Source organism: Clavelina lepadiformis, chromosome 4 (genome assembly GCF_947623445.1).
Source record: "Clavelina lepadiformis chromosome 4, kaClaLepa1.1, whole genome shotgun sequence".
Lineage (NCBI taxonomy): Eukaryota > Metazoa > Chordata > Ascidiacea > Aplousobranchia > Clavelinidae > Clavelina > Clavelina lepadiformis.
In genome coordinates, this window is record NC_135243.1 from 996,696 (window position 1) to 1,012,895 (window position 16,200).

General features: G+C 38.9%; 1 protein-coding gene across 5 annotated transcripts in view; it reads right to left on the minus strand.

The window, feature by feature from the left end:
• Positions 1–11,699, minus strand: part of LOC143452345 (5-oxoprolinase-like) — a 117,713-nt gene extending 106,014 nt beyond the window's left edge. For 2 of the 5 annotated variants that reach the window (XM_076953286.1, XM_076953285.1), the window contains exons 1-6: positions 10,314–11,696; positions 9,808–9,992; positions 9,157–9,260; positions 8,834–8,922; positions 8,300–8,477; positions 7,394–7,597 (exon numbers count right to left, since the gene is read on the minus strand). In XM_076953286.1, coding sequence (XP_076809401.1) covers positions 8,355–8,477; positions 8,834–8,922; positions 9,157–9,202 — 258 coding nt within the window. In that variant the 5' untranslated portion in view covers positions 9,203–9,260; positions 9,808–9,992; positions 10,314–11,696 and the 3' untranslated portion in view covers positions 7,394–7,597; positions 8,300–8,354. The other 3 variants (XM_076953283.1, XM_076953284.1, XM_076953281.1) reach the window with 3 other exon arrangements.
• Between the last annotated feature and the right edge of the window lie 4,501 nt (positions 11,700–16,200).

Genomic DNA, 16,200 nt, shown 5'->3' on the forward strand with positions numbered 1-16,200 from the left:
GCACCATCAAAGTGCACTGGATTTTGTTTAGATGGATAGATAGATAGATAAACGTGTACATCTTATATTGTATCACCCAATTTGTAAGACACGTGTTCACGGTGTGAGTTGTTACCTTTACCAGACCCACTGCAAGTTAGTTGTACTCCATTTGTAAGTCACTTACTTACGGCGCACAATGCTCATTTGCTCCACTCTTATGGGTTAGTTTTAGTCTAACGTGTTGACGTCGAGGTCTCTTTTCATTCCCGTTGTGTATTGTTTCATTATTATGTATGTTCGTCGGTATTTTATGGCTGCTCTCGCACTGCGGCGATTCTTCATCTTTCATCCGTTCATAGTTGTTTTTAGTCTATTTCTCATGACGCCTTACTCCGCTACCTTAGGACCTCATTGGTAATTTGCTCTCCGCGCTTATTTTTTTCTGTGACAGGGATGGAATCTGTGTTGCTTTGTGCTCGTGGTAACAATTAACAATTGTCAACTCGGCGGCAGATTTCATTCCACGTTGTGGTTTTCACTGAAGGAATAAACGAAGTGTTGTATCTCCGGTCTTACATGATTGACCGTGAATTGTTGAGATGAACCTGAGAGGATTACACCGATGGTCGGCGGACAGTTGGAAAATGAGTTTTTCAAGTGCGTGAGTTTCAATCACTCACTGGAGCTTGCTGTAGTAGCAAATGCAGCTTGGTGACGATTGCGGAAGCCATCAGTTGTTTAATTTACGTGAAAATCTTTTGTATGTGATATATCGACCGAACGCGATTCAAGGAAAAAAAACTCGCGGACGCGAACAACTTATACAGATACACATTATTACGCGCTTGTTTAAAAGCGAAACTGAAATGTTGGTTGAGGTTCACCAGGCAAAGGATTTAAATTGCTCCTGTAAAGGTCAAATTCAACCAATAAAACCACTCAACGTTATTTCTTCGACAGTCAATTCCGAAAACGAGAGTCATAGACATCAAAAACATCAATTGAGTAAGGACGTGAAGTGAAGTGAAATAATGTGTCTTTTTTCGTTGCAGAACTTAGTAACTTTTGAAATACTAACAATACAAACATCGAGTGCTACCTGCGCTAGACCCTAAATAGATCAACTTCTGTTACGCAAACACTCACGTGATATCGCTCGCCCTTATCAGCAGCCATTGTTTCAAATGGAAATTTTAATGAGCAAAGTTCATTTTTCCGTAAATAAGCGGATAAGTTAAAGTGCACTAAGTTGAAGCTTGATCTCACAAACTTGTTTTGCAAAACAGGGAAAGTGGGACTTCTAACGATCATCATTGTTAATTAGTCGAACACCAGATTCTTTGAACGTTTTTCAGGTTTCATCATTATTGCATTGTGACACAACAAAATTACTAATTCTGACTTTAACAACAACATTTGAGCGCTTAAAAGAAATCACCAAGGAATTGAAAGCCATACCTCGATGTATGCAGATAAATTAAGTTTACCACCGCAATCTATTGGAACCTCCAAGTATTAAAAACACGTGATTCGACTTGAACTTGCACAAAAACTACAACTTGGTATCATCCACCAGCGATGTGAAGTCATCAGTAAATTTTATTTGTGCAAGACGTTTTCTCAGTCTTAAGATAAAGTTTATGATGTCATAACCACATTATGATGCCTGGAAATGTCTGTGTTTTTCAAGTTCAGCGCAAATCCGCAAAGTAATCTATGTTTAATTTATTTCATTACTGGTATTATTTCGAAAGTTAAGGTTTTATATTGGTTTTGGAAGACTTGCTGGAATAATCTGCAACGTAATTATGACAAGAAACACATCTATGACGCTTGGAGCCATGGGTTCCAATTTTTTAACAGCCTTAACTCACCGTGGCAACAAATGATAAAGAATTAAAATTAAAATTAAGCATGACCTCACAACAACTTGTTTGAATTTTGTTTGAAACGAGCCACGAATGTCAAAGCAAATTTACTCGCGTTAATTCGTCGCAAAGATTTTCTAGAAACTGCGCCGCGGTTTTTTGGTTAAACATAAACGTTGCACGGGCAAAGCTTTCTGCTAACTCGACAAAGTAATTAAAACAAAGAATATAATCAATGATTAACTGAGCAGAGACAAGTAAATTTGAGTTATTCATTAAGAAGTTGGTCGACCTTTGTAATGGGCGTCACCATGTGCGTCATCACCAAGGCAGCCAGCAGACTTGTGACATGCCGAAGCTTATAAAAACTTTTAATAATGAAACAAAATTTATTTACGAAAACCAGAAGGGAAACTTTTCTTTCATTATCTTAAATAGTACCAACCACTCGATGCATTCAAGTTGAAAAGCGCCATTGGCAAATTTTGCACTATCCAGCCCATACTTTGCAGAGAAATTACAGCGGGTTGTTGAATATTTAATCGTTGAAATGTTTTTCGTTTTTGCGTGGTCTGGGCCATGTTTGATGCGATAATAGATGATTTAGTTTGATCTAAATCTCCTTGGTAGAAAGCATCTGTGTCGTAACAATGCAACCTTTGATACTTTACTGATACTGTAACTGGATAATTTGAACGGTAAAAATCAAATAAAATATGTACGACGATCGGAACTTGCGCAAAAGCCAACTCGTTGTAACCCGGGCTGGAACGATGAGGAATCATGTCATGGTCGGGTTTAAGTCGTGCAAAGACTTTCCTCAGTCCGAGGATAAAGATTGTGATGTCATACCAGTTAAAATTTCCGCTAACCCTTGTACAGGGAATTATGATATCGCTTGGAGTTTGTTGTTGTTCTACACAGCGACGATAGGAAAGTTAAACGCCGTAAGACTATTTGCATGCTATAAGATTTGATGTGAGTCAAATCGTGAGACGTCTTATATGAGGGGCGCCATGTGTCAGATAGGTCGCTACTTCTATAAACTTGCTTCACCACTACGAGTTCAAGTACACAGCGATGGCGAAACTTTGTCCAATGCGGCTGGACCAAGATTAGGTTTATTTGTAAAATTCGAGACTCGACTATAGCTTTAAGTCTGCCATATTTTGAACAGATTTGGTTTTTAAAAGTGAGGGAACCCGGTCCTTTAGTAAAAAAGTGGGGGCCTGGGCCACTACAGCCCTCTTGTCACAAAGGGCCCATCATCCACAATCTATGACTTTACTAAAACCATTTCATAAACATGACAGTTCTAACCAACATGACACAATGAAATTTAACCAATGTTATATAACTAAATATCTAAACCACTATGCATAATACAACTAAAAATCTAAGCAATTATTTAATGCTAACTAAGAAATTAATAAATTAAACCGACAGTCGTTGTAATAGTTTAAAGAGTTTCAGGATTTTACTGAAGGAAACGGATGACATGTTATCGTGTACACATTACGTCATTTTTCTGACTAAAAATTTAGTTTACCGACCTTCATTGACAAGCTTAAGAATAACCCGATCTCAGCAACAGCACGCGCTTTGGTGAATCTTGAAGAATTTACTCAAAGTTACAATTACAATAGTTAAATACTCCACACACCTTGCCAGCTTCGACAGTTTTTGAATTTATGTTGAATGCAGATTTTTACATGAACGATTTTTACAGGCTTTTTATAACGGAAACCATGAATACATCATCAAATCATTACAACATTATTACATCAAACTGTTCCTTAACTGAAACACATTCATTGCCACTTAATTAGCTAAATACCGACTGACAGTTACCAGAAGCCAACTAAATTAACCCCACACCTCATGCAGTCTAGCTTATATAGAGGAACAGACTTCTTCTTCTCGCTGGAAATCATTAGTTTTGACTCATTGCTGCCACCAACTGATCTCAGGTTATGTTGAAACATGTGGTTTAGTAATTTTACATCTGAGTCATTCCATGTATAATCAACCAATTTTTTTAAAATTTGTAACCACTACTCTTGGATTTTGATTATTTCATTATATGTTATAGACCTTGGAAAAAGCCGAAGATTAAAAAAAAAATTTTGAAAATATCTCCAGGCGTTTTCGAGTTATTCAAGTTTGAAATTTTCGCCACACAATGGCTTTTGGCTAGTGAGCACTGGTCACGCTTTATGATTTTCTTTAATATCTTTATTTCTGAAGGTAGAATAATAAAACAAATGTTGAATTTACCATTTTTGGGATCAAGGAATTCATTTAAGCTCATAAAAAACCTATATCACACCTCCTTCATGGAGTAAATTAAGTTTTTTCATTGATGTCAAAGTTCAAGTTTACGACGCAATTACAAAAATAGCAATCGCATTGGAAACATAATTTTTGCACTTTTGTGTAGCATGGTTCATGTATTTTCATGTATCCAAAAATTGGAAACTTGTTTTTTGTCCTTTAGGAATAAAGTTTGTTTTAACAGCAAGCACTATTTTTAAGATTCTTATAAGATATAAAATGCAGATTTGAGCAATATCGTAAAACTGGTCATGCATATATATGCAAGGTTGCAATTCCAAGGCACCAACTGCTAGTGTTTAAAGATTATTCACCAAAAACATTAATTACTGCCTGCTAAAGGTGCACTCTGAGAGAGGTTACAGTAAATTTGAGTTCCTTTTTTGAACCTGAATTTTGCCTACTCCTATTTTGATTCTTATTATTTTATTATTATTATTCTTACTATTATTTTGATTTCATTTATGTATGATAATGATGAATTTGCCTGCTTAATGCCTGGAATTAAAGATTATGTAAGTGTTTCCAAAAATTTTCATAAGCAAAAGAAGCTCATTTTGTGCAATTTGAAGGAATTATATGCCACATTTTGTGAAAAATATCCCGAGCTGAAGATTGGATTCTCAAAGTTTAGTAAAAAAAGTGAAATTGTTCACTAAAGTAAACGAAGAAAAAAATAAAGACGCTTGCTTCACAGTTGGGCAGTTAGCTGCGTTGGTGGGGATATCAAAAAGTGCGTATATGTGTGTGTTACACAGTAATATACAGTATTTGTTGAATCGTTTGGTATCGAAATACTGTACATTGTACAATACAACTAACCTGAAGGTATAACTCTTGTGCGTTTTATGCGATCACTGCCAATTACTGCAGTATAGCGCAGCTGCAATTCATTTATTACGCAACAGTACAGTATTTTAAATGCGTTGTTTGCCTTTACACATGACCATGAAACGAGCAATTGATTTTCCGCTTAATTCGGACAAAGCCGTTTCTCCGCTTAATTCGGCCAAAAGTGTCCAATTAAGCGGAGTCGACTGTACAACGTACACATAAAAGCTAGGAATAATCGTAGCGCCAACACGTGAGGTAGAAATAAAGGCAACCGGATCGGTTATTGATACGCGTGATATTGATAAGGCGTGGGGACGGTCAATGAGGTCATAAAATTGCGTAAATGTGTGGTCAGACGAGTAGTTGTGAGACGGGACCTTGGGTAGATACAAACTTGTCCTAAAACATATTTTTATCTTGTAGGCCGTGTATAATCAGTATCTGCTGTAAGTTGAGATTGCGATCTCTCCAACGCTGGGCTGCAATGTCACTCACAAGTAGTCGAGGAGCTTCAACAACACGCATCAGGTCGCATGGAGCTGGATTTTGTGTCTGGCTGGTGTTGGAATAAGCTGCATTTCGATTTCAGTGAATTATCTCGCAAAATTAAAACTTGTAGAAGCAGTGCTGAGGCTGATGCACGTGACAAGGTTTGAAACAGCGAGAGCAAAAAATTCGATCAGATGTCCTTTGAAACTACACCGCGGTTATTTTGTATTTTATATTATTACCGCGGTTATTTTGCGAGTGACGCAAAAAATATTGTCTACGAGTGCATCAAAATACGGCTTAAAAACGTAAAGTTTTGACAAAATTCAGTAAATTTAGAAAAACATGAGCCGAGTTAAAACATTCGCTATAGAACAGAAGTTAATAAACGAACATTAACACGAATACATCGTATATCGGCTTCACCACAATGAAGGAAGGTCAAAGGTCAACCATAGAGTTGTGAAACTTCCTTTCGCTCAACACTGACAGCGTTAAATTGTTTCAAAAGAGAATCTCTCCCAAAACCCCGTCCCCGCCCCTATAACGTCACTCTCCGCCAGTGCCCGAGAGAAGTTGGAAGTTCTTGAGAACGACCGGATAACACGATATCGGGGTCGAGTAGGAACCAATTCGGTCAATGTGGACGTGGATAGGGTATTTGGAGTATTCACTTGGGTATTAGGAGGTGGATAGGGGGAAGGCAGCCCTGGTTAAGCGGGACGTGGTAGCCCACCATGCACCGGAGGGAGTAGATGATGGCAGACTTGGTGATCGCTCTCGGCGCGTTCAAGTTGTTTATCACCATTGGGGATGTCCCCTCGAAATCAAACGTCGCGCTGCCCTCCTGCGAGTCGATCTCCACGCTGAGGTTGATCACCGATCCGTCGTCCATCTTGTCCGACGCGCGGAGTACGCCGTCCGTTGTCATGGAGACGTCGCGCAGCAGATTTCTGACCGCGACCTCGGCGTGGTGTTGGATGTGTGCCATGTAAGCTTGGACCACTTCCAACCCGTAATTTGATATAAGCTCCTGGACCAGGTGGATCCCCTAAACAGAAAGCCTCGTTGAAATGTCTGTGACGGGTACAATTGTGACGTTAAAAAGACACCCACCTTCTGGTTAGTGGCAACTTGTGCTCTCAAGTCGGCCAAGTTGTCATGGAGATTGCGGGTTCCGCTGCATCCCGGGAATTTCCTTGGTCACAGCAGAACGGCCGTTACATCTGTGACGTCAAAGGGAAAATCAAATTTGCCAACATTTGCAACAGGCATTTATAATTTAATTTGTCTTAAATACATTCCTGGGCTACCGCAAAACTAAGTACACCATGGACCATAAATGGACCAATGCAATTTTCTTCAAACACACCTTTGATAGCTTTTTGGTGCTGAACAACAGCTGAAAACCAAATGTATTTGCAACAGATGTGTTGAAATATTGAACCAGATGTTATTTATAATTAACGAAAAAATAAAATCACCATTTTCTTGAAAAATTCCATCCTTGACCAGTTTGAACGATTTAAAGACAGCGCCTTCATCATTCATCGACGTTGAGTTTGACGGCATTGAACCTGGCATGATGCCACCGACGTCAGCGTGGTGGCCGCGATTTGCCACGAAAAATATCGGCTTCGTGTGCTCAGGGATGAAAACCTGGTGTGTGGTTGGAAATAATGAAGCAATGTTGCATAATGTTGTGAGAAATATTCAGGTAATTTCATATGATATAATACTAATAAAACAAATTATTATTATGATTCATGAAAATAAAATCATGATGAAAATACCAATTGTCACAAGGGTATATAATGAAGCCATGTTACATAATGTTGTCTGATATAATCAGGCAAGTTCATATGATATGATACCAACATACTCACGGGAGTGGTCACGGTGAGATAGGGACGATGAACTCCTCTAGCACATGGATGGGAGAGGATAAGATCTCCCTCATTGATCTCTATCGCCCTCATCTGGTACTGCACGGCATCCTGCATGGCCACTAGGTGGCCTGGGATGTGAGAAGCGTTGGAAATAAGACCACCATCATGTCCGAATAGAAGGCACTAGAAATCCAGTCGTTCCTGTCGATTCATGAAACAATACAATACTGAGTGTTCTTACGACACACAATGATCATAATAGAACTACACCTACTCAGTTGTCAAGAACATATTTACACAAGAAAGTCTGGCAATATACACAGGACTATACAGGACTTTTAATGACTGAACCACAGATAAAATGCCAAGGGCTGAGATATCTTGGTGCAATAAATTCGCAGAAATTAGACCGAACCAACCTCATCAAATTCTAATTGGTGTCACCATGACATCATAATGCAACACCCTTTTAATCATTTTTGCCTTGCAATAGAGTTCAACTGAGATTGTGCTGTTCTTGTCGATTATGATCGCTGGACCGTGAATCATGTGACCACATAACAGGTCATCCATGAGATGGGCCCTAGTGCCAAGATGACCGCAAGAGAAACAGAGCATACTTAGTACCTACTACTTAGGTATGTAAATTTTGCCATTTTAAATAATGTTTAGTGCCAGGTGTGCCATAAGCTATAACCAAGATACCATTTGTAGCATGTTATCTTCACAATTGCTTTATAAGTTACCTCGGATTGATGCAATTATGCACAGTTTGTGATGTAATCACTTGTAATAAGACAATAGCACAGCATGCACATAGGTGCAGCAAAAAAAATTCAGCATTGTTATTTAACAACACTTTACTTCGTCACAAACCATATTGTTACACAACATAGAACTTACTCTGGCAACAACCTCCCCAGACACAGATTGGCGTCACAGTTAGGGGAATCCCCTTTCAGTAGCATGTGGGGCCTGGGTGGGCTTCAGCAGATTCAGGGAGGACTCGGGCTGACAACAAACAATCCCAACCTGAAAAATTGCATAGACCAGACCGTGCTGCGACTGTGTCGATGTCAAGCTGTGATGAAAATGTTCAACTGTCATAGAAATCAAATAAAATAAGACAACATCTTCTACTGTCAGTAGAAATAATGCAAAACGAGACAAGTCGTCTTTCTCCAAATTTTGAACTTCCACATTAATTTGTAAAAGTTAAAAAGGTAAAAAATATAAAAAACGATCGAAAGAACACAAGATAGTCAATACAACATATACAAAAAAATGTAACGAAGCATACAGAGTCCAAACAATACATACTAGTACATATCGGCACATTGAAATAAAAAACACACTTTGTCCTGATGTTGAGATTAACAAGAAAATTTGTGACTTTGTTGAAGCTTTGCCTTAATTTAAGATTTCAAAACAAAATACCTGTGGCGCTTGTATGGTGACACCAGCTGTAGTAGACTTGAACACATGCTCATAATCCCCGTCGTATCGACTTACATCTGTTGATGTTCCTACATAAATAATGGCACAAATTTCATCAAAATGCATTTTCAGGACATTCACAAATCATATAAACAAGTGTCCGGCCACATGTTTACGACACCAAGCACTGGAATAAATGGTTGGGACACCACGATGACAACACAAGGACATAACTTAAGTAATCTTATTAATGTTGACCTAGCTTGCACATGCATGCAACGTACATTCTCATACTGATACTGGATATCATAGCGGCACCATACTTCTCATGTTGTGCCCAATGATAGGTTTGTCTTCAAATGACGTCATAGGGTACCCCACTATGCCACGAGCTGGGCCGGATAATATTGTTCTACTTCCATTGAACCTGAGCATAGAGGAGTGTGAGATGTTGTATTTTATATCAGAAGATGTAATCCCAGGATGGGCAACAGTTTTGAACTCATGGGTTGCTTTGGGTGTTGAGTTTGTACAGGCAGGCACAACCATATGCACAAATGATGTCATAATTAGTTTGAGTCCTCACTTGTTTCTATTTCTAGCTACAACAGCATCAAACAAATAAACTGCTATAATTACATACAGAAGTGAGGCCTACTTTAGAGGTCTAGTCAGAAACTAGCATAAGCGTATTTACTGTACTAAAACTAACGGAAAACTAGAAAATCAGTAAGGGGAAATATGAGTTTTGTGGTTGGCTTTAATGGGAAAGCAGATCAAAAAGGTTAAGAACCGCTGCTTTAAATCAAAGTAAAAAGTGATAATAAACTCATCTCTGACGAAATATTAAACACCATGAAAACTATAAAATAAGCAAAGACGAAAAATACAAAACCCACATTTAACGTCACCAGTGGGTAGTAGCTTAATACAACTGCATTGTCAACTGGAAACATCAGAGTTGATCAACTTACGAGGTCGAATAATTTCAGTCTGGACTAATTTCCAATGTAAAGAAGATCTCTCCAACCCTTAGTGAGAGCAAGTGCCATTCTTTCACCGTTCCTCTGGAAGAGAGCATTTGTGGCGACCGTTGTTTCCATCCGAATAAAATCGATCTTAATCAAGTCGAGTGATTCACTCATCATAATTTTCAACTCTATAAAACAAAATTAAACTAGGTATACATAATTAGGCAGTCTATCCAATTAAACAACATTTCTTAGCAGTGGTTTTCGCCAAGTCAACAAATGGTTAAACTTGAGGAAATGAAGGGAAGCTAAGTTTAATTAGAGACAAAATTACGGGAATATTTGTAATTAAACACTAGCAATGAAATCAAACTACATTTCATAATAATCTTTTTAGCCTCGTCAACAAAGCAAATTATTGAAATTGAAGCAACAATGAGACATATAATCATCAACAAAATTATGATAAACTTTACCATATTGGCTATATGTTTATTTTGGTCACAAACCTCTTCCATAATCCTTCGAATTCCTTCCCTAGGAGCATCGCAGTAATCTTGTGGATCGACAGACAACAGCTTCGTCACTTCGCCGCAGAGGTCGAATTGAAAATCGCTGCAGACGTCAGTCAGTTGGCAGATCTGTGAACTACTTTTTCTGCATTTGCAATGAATGCTTTCAATATCAATAATGAAGTTAGGATTATTAGTTTTCATGTCTATATACTATATAGTTATGAAATGCGTGTGACTCAAGGAAAGAAACTTTTTACATCTTGTGTTTACTTTTCTGACTCAAAATTTGTTTCTTCTAAGACAGGGGCGGGCAACTTTTTCGGTCGGCGGGCCTGATATGAGAAAATAAACTACTTGGCGGGCCGGATTCCTGAATCGATACATTAATCGTGTATTTATCCACCTATGCAAGGAATAAATCGTATTTAATGTAAACTTTAAGTTTTAAGCAAAGAGACCAAAAACAGTATTTAATGAATTTATTAACAAATAATGTACTTCAATAGCTGCTGAAGTCAAAACTAAACTGCTAAACTGAACTGTCTGCGCGCCGCTCAAAATCTCGTCGCGGGCCGTATGTTGCCCACCCCTGTTCTAAGAACTTGCTGAGTATTTATCATGTTAAGTGTTTCCTAAAATTTAAGTAGGCCTATAGTGTCGGAGTGCGTCCATTATTTTCTTTCATGCCATAATAAAAGTGAGGCACTTGCAAGGCTGCCTGTAGAGATAGGCCGATACAAACCCAAACCAGAATAGATTCGCTGAATATCATCTGCATTCAGGTGAACACAAATACTAGGCTAACGATATCGATTTCAACCGACTACAAAATTATTATATTTCCTGTATTTATATGATCTATATTTTCTAGGCTAAACTAACCCAGGGTCAATATTTCTCATACAGCCTATTGAAGGGCTTTACTTGAAAACTTTGCTTTTCAAATCACCATTCAAATATTATTCTTTTGAAACCAAACAATTCTTCAGCAACTATATAGGCTAGGCCTATACACTGGAAAAAAGTGACCGTTATTAGGCCTAGTCCAAAATTTTTATCATTGACTTATAAGACACCGATTTCGTTCAAAAAAACATTGCTCATGCCTTATTGTGGTCAAGTACCCATAAATCTGCCTACATACAGTTTGCAACGCTTTTTTATGGCTGACTACGTCCCACCGATGCACTGGAAACAATGTTGGCTAACTAAAACCCATTATACGATGTGATTGGCGTTTACTTCGTTATAAGTGAAAGACTAGTGGCTTAATCTCATTCGTGTCATGTAATATATGGAACCACTTGACACAGTCAGAGTTACTGACTTAATAGTTGCTGTTATAGCGATATATATCACATTAATATTGAGATGGTGACATTTCGTCACTGTACACTGTTTAAAACCTTCCTTATCCCTGGAATACCGTAAGTTTATGAACGTTTCCACTAAATGCAAGGTTGATCAAGGTCGAAACAACTTAAAAGTACTCCTGTGTAAGTACAGTAGGCGGACATTTTTTACAAATTTCATTAGGCTATGACGTTTAGCTTATGACGTTTCGTCACTTCTAACTATTGATAAATCGCCTTATTCAAATAGAATACTCCGGCAGCAACAGAATACACTTTTTTATTCTTCTTCAGTCGCCCAACAACTCAAATTTTTGGTAAATCACGTTTTTTATGCACTCGTTTTTTTTACTGTCTCTCCATCCACTCTCCCAGATTCGCAACCCAACCATCCGCTTTTTTTTAGCATAAATCCTTTTTTCGTTCGTTGTTCTCTTCAAACGTTGCATCAGCCTGGCCAAGTTTGACCTCTGACATATTTGTTTTTCAATTTCCAACCAGTTCAATCAAGGTCATCATATTATCATTTCTGATGCAGATGTTTTTCTGCACGTATGCTATGACGTGACACAGAGTCACGTGGTTTGGTTGTCACATAACTCTCCACCCGAGACCGGAACGTGACGTAGGAACGTTTTTGCAGAGGGAGCAGGCGACCGAAGCAAAAGGTCGAAATAAACAATGAATGGCGCAAGAGAAGAAATATCGCTCTGGAATCAGGGTTCCTTCACGATGTAGATGAACATTTAGGATACAATGTCTGAAACTCAAAAGCATATCGATTAATAATATCACAAACACAAGCAGATAATTACAGGTATAATACATAAGTGGAATATGATTAAAGTAATAAGACACGACATGATACATATTTGTGGAGTAACGTGAGCCGAGATCACAGCAATATACAAGCATAAGCAAAGTATGTACATCACATTTAATTGTCAGACAAGTTCAGAGTTCGTTTAAAACGAGAAAACGTAGTGCATGCCAATTTCACCAAAAAATGGATTGACAATTTGGAAAAGCCAAACAGTCCAAAGAATGGTTCAAACAAGTGATAAAATAAGCAAGATTGATAAAATGCCACTGATGACTGGGGAGTATATACTAAAAATCATTTGTAAAAAGGTGTGTTTAAAGGTATTAGAGACAGGATTCTGAATATAGGATAAATCGGCTTGGGTATTAGCTTGGGCCTGGGGTGTGCCGCCAAGAAAAGTGTAAAACTTAACCCGTATGAGGCGAGGTTGACTGACTGCTTCCAGGATGCCATTGAGATCATCATGTCCACCAATGTTGCCAGGAAACAAGTTAATGAGTGAAGAGAAATTAAGGGTGAACATTGGAGCTTCTACATTCACCAAGGACGAAGTAATGGAGTGAGGGTCATTATGACGTCTGGTCAGAGTGGAGTTATCGTATACATAGAAATTTCCATTAATAACAAAAGGAACTGTTTTTCCAGGAATATAATTTTCAACAAAACGCACATCTTTGTGTACAAATTCAAATTGCGCATGCTGGACGTCCAAGTAGATGGCTGAGGACTTCACTAGGGAACAAAGGGCCTATGACGTAGAAAATGTCAGCCAGAAATGATTGGATCTGGCATTCTAAGTAATGGATATCACTCGTCAGGTGATGAATTGTTTCTTTAGTGAGATCTGTTGCGTCATTCAACAAATAAGCTTCTGCAGCGTACATAGAAAAACTATGTAAAGGAAATGCAGTTGTTAAAGAATCCCAAGCAACTTGCAATGTGTTGATGCGATTGCAATTGAAAAGGGACAAGTGTAAGACCACCAGGTGTGCATTTTGCTGTGTCATGGAGGCATATCCTTACCGGTAGAGGACATGTCACCCGTTTGTGGATGGACACACCTAGTGACTTAATTTCAAGACGAAAAAGTTCATTGCGCTTATTGAAATGCATTAAAAGTGTCTCATTGTCTTGCCCTATGCGTTTGTATCGGCAATTTATTTTGCTACTTATGTAGTCCCATATGTAGCAACTTGTGCCCGAAACACAGGAGCCTTGAGTGATTTTGGCAAGAGGACATCGATCCGATTGGACTGCTCATTTTACCTCTCGCATGATCATAAATAGCTAAGTATTTAATAAGAATGACGTGGTATACAGTATTGGAAGATTCGGTAGGCCATTTGTAAGTTGTAACGTTTCTGGTGGAAGTCGTCCAAGTAATGCCATCGGTCGTCGCTAGTGGTCCGCAGCCAGCTGCGTGTTTTGTTCTTGCCCATTCTGCACATGCAGCAGGACTGGGCGCTGGTTCTATACGCGTTTGCGCATTATGGGTTTTCGCTCCAAAAAAGAAAAATGCAGACTTAACCGTGCTGCTGACAAGGTAACATTTGTGTATCGGGATGTGTACAGTATGGGGTGTGGGAAGGTTTCTTCATAAAATACTCATTGATAATAACATTGCGGTGACAGAGGTTCAGAGAAAAGGGATAATATTGCTCCTGGTAATGTCATGAGAATCACATATGAAATAAAATGCATGACTAACGATATCGGTGTGGTTTGCGGATTATTCTGCCTCGTCTAGTAGTATAGGTATCGGCCGGTAATTCATCAATGTCTTGAGGAATATCACTACTAGGAATATCCTCTTCTGTGTCTGACTCTGAGATATCGACAAAGTCAGTGAGCTGAAATGGAAGATTGGATTGTAAGTTGTCATTGAGAGAGGAAGGCATTTGCTCCTCTTGTTCAGTATTATGATCAGCGAAATCTAGGCCTGGTAAATAAGCTTGCTTTAAACGATCCAAAGAAACATTTGCAGGTTTGTTCTTAATTAATAGAGTGAAATATTTGTCTGATCGATCTAATACAAGGAATGGACCATCATAAAAGCGTGAAAGGGGCTTCCTATGCGCATCATGTCTCACAAAAACGTGAGAACAAGTCCAAAGGTCTTTGTGAACATACGTTTTAATGGGGTAGGGCTCACGCGGAGGAATGTATCTAAGTTTTTCCATGTCTTTACTGAGGGTAGTGACATACCTAGACAGGGGAAGGTAATCTTCAGCTGGTGGTTCAAAGAATTCTCCTGGGAGACGAATAGTGGTTCCAAAAGTTAATTCGGCAGGAGAAGTTTGTATATCAGCTTTCATCGTTGCGTGTAAGCCGAGTACAACCCAACCAAGGTTGTTTATCCAATCAGAATCTTGTGTGTGAGCTCTAAGAGCTCTCTTCAGTGTTTGTATTTTTCTTTCAACAGCGCCGTCACTACTCGCATGATAAGCTGTAGTGTGAATCAGATGAGTGCCCATGAAAGCCGCTAGATCGCGAAAAAGTACGGAGGTAAATTGGGAACCGCGATCAGTTGTTAATTTCATAGGAACACCAAAGTACGAGACCCAATTTAAAATCAATGCATTGGCAACCTCTTTAGCAGTGATATCTCGTAATGGAGCTGCAACCATAAACCTGGTAAATCTATCAGTGATCATCAGAATATAAGAGTAACCGTTACTGGGCGGTAAAGGGCCAAGTATATCAACGTGAATATGGGAAAACCTTCCATCTGGCTTCTTGAATTTCTGCAAAGGAGTTACGGCATGTCTATGTATTTTAGATTGTTGACAAGGTATACATCTTCGAACCCAATCTCTACAATCAAGAAGAAGTTGAGGCCACACGTATCGTGTGGACATCAATTTTTGCGTTGCTTTTATACCACCATGAGAAAGTCCGTGGATTTTATCAAATACCTGTCGACGAAACGACTGCGGCAGAAGGGGCCTAGGCTGACCTGTACTGATATCACATAAAATTGAAATATTCTGATTAGTCATTGGTATCTGACGAAGTTGTAATGACGTATCGCCTGCAATCAAATCTTGTAGTGTGGGGTCTGTGAATTGTTCAGACGCGATTCGCTTAAAATCAAGCGTTGGAGAATCTTCAACCATTCCAGCAATAGTTTGGTAGTGTTCTTCAGATTGTTCGTGCTGTTTGTCATCTGAAACAGGAGAGGCATCTTCAGCTGGATCAGTCACGGGCGAACGCGATAAGAGATCTGCAGTTAGGTTCTGATCCCCAGGTATGTATTGAAAGTCCGCTGTGAATTCTAAAACAAATGACAAGTATCTATACAAACGTGGGGATACTGATGACAAGTCACGCTTAACCATAGCCACTAAAGGCTTGTGGTCAGTCAAAAGAACAAAGTTTCTTCCCTCTAAATAATAGCGGAAATGACGTACAGCCATTGAAGCTGCTAAAGCTTCTCTCTCAATAGTGCTGTATTTCGATTGGCATTGGTTAAAATTCTTTGAGAAAAATGCAAGTGGCCGCTCAGTGTCGTCAACGATCTGTGTCAGTAAACCACCTGCTGCATATAGTGAGGCGTCAGTGTATAGGCGTGTCATTGAATTCCTGACAGGAAAATCCAAGGTCACAGTGTTTGCAAGCTCATCCTTCACTTTGTCGAAGGCTTCATTGGCTTCTGTTATCCAATCGATGGGCTTCTTTCCTCTTTGACTGGGTTTGATCATCTTAT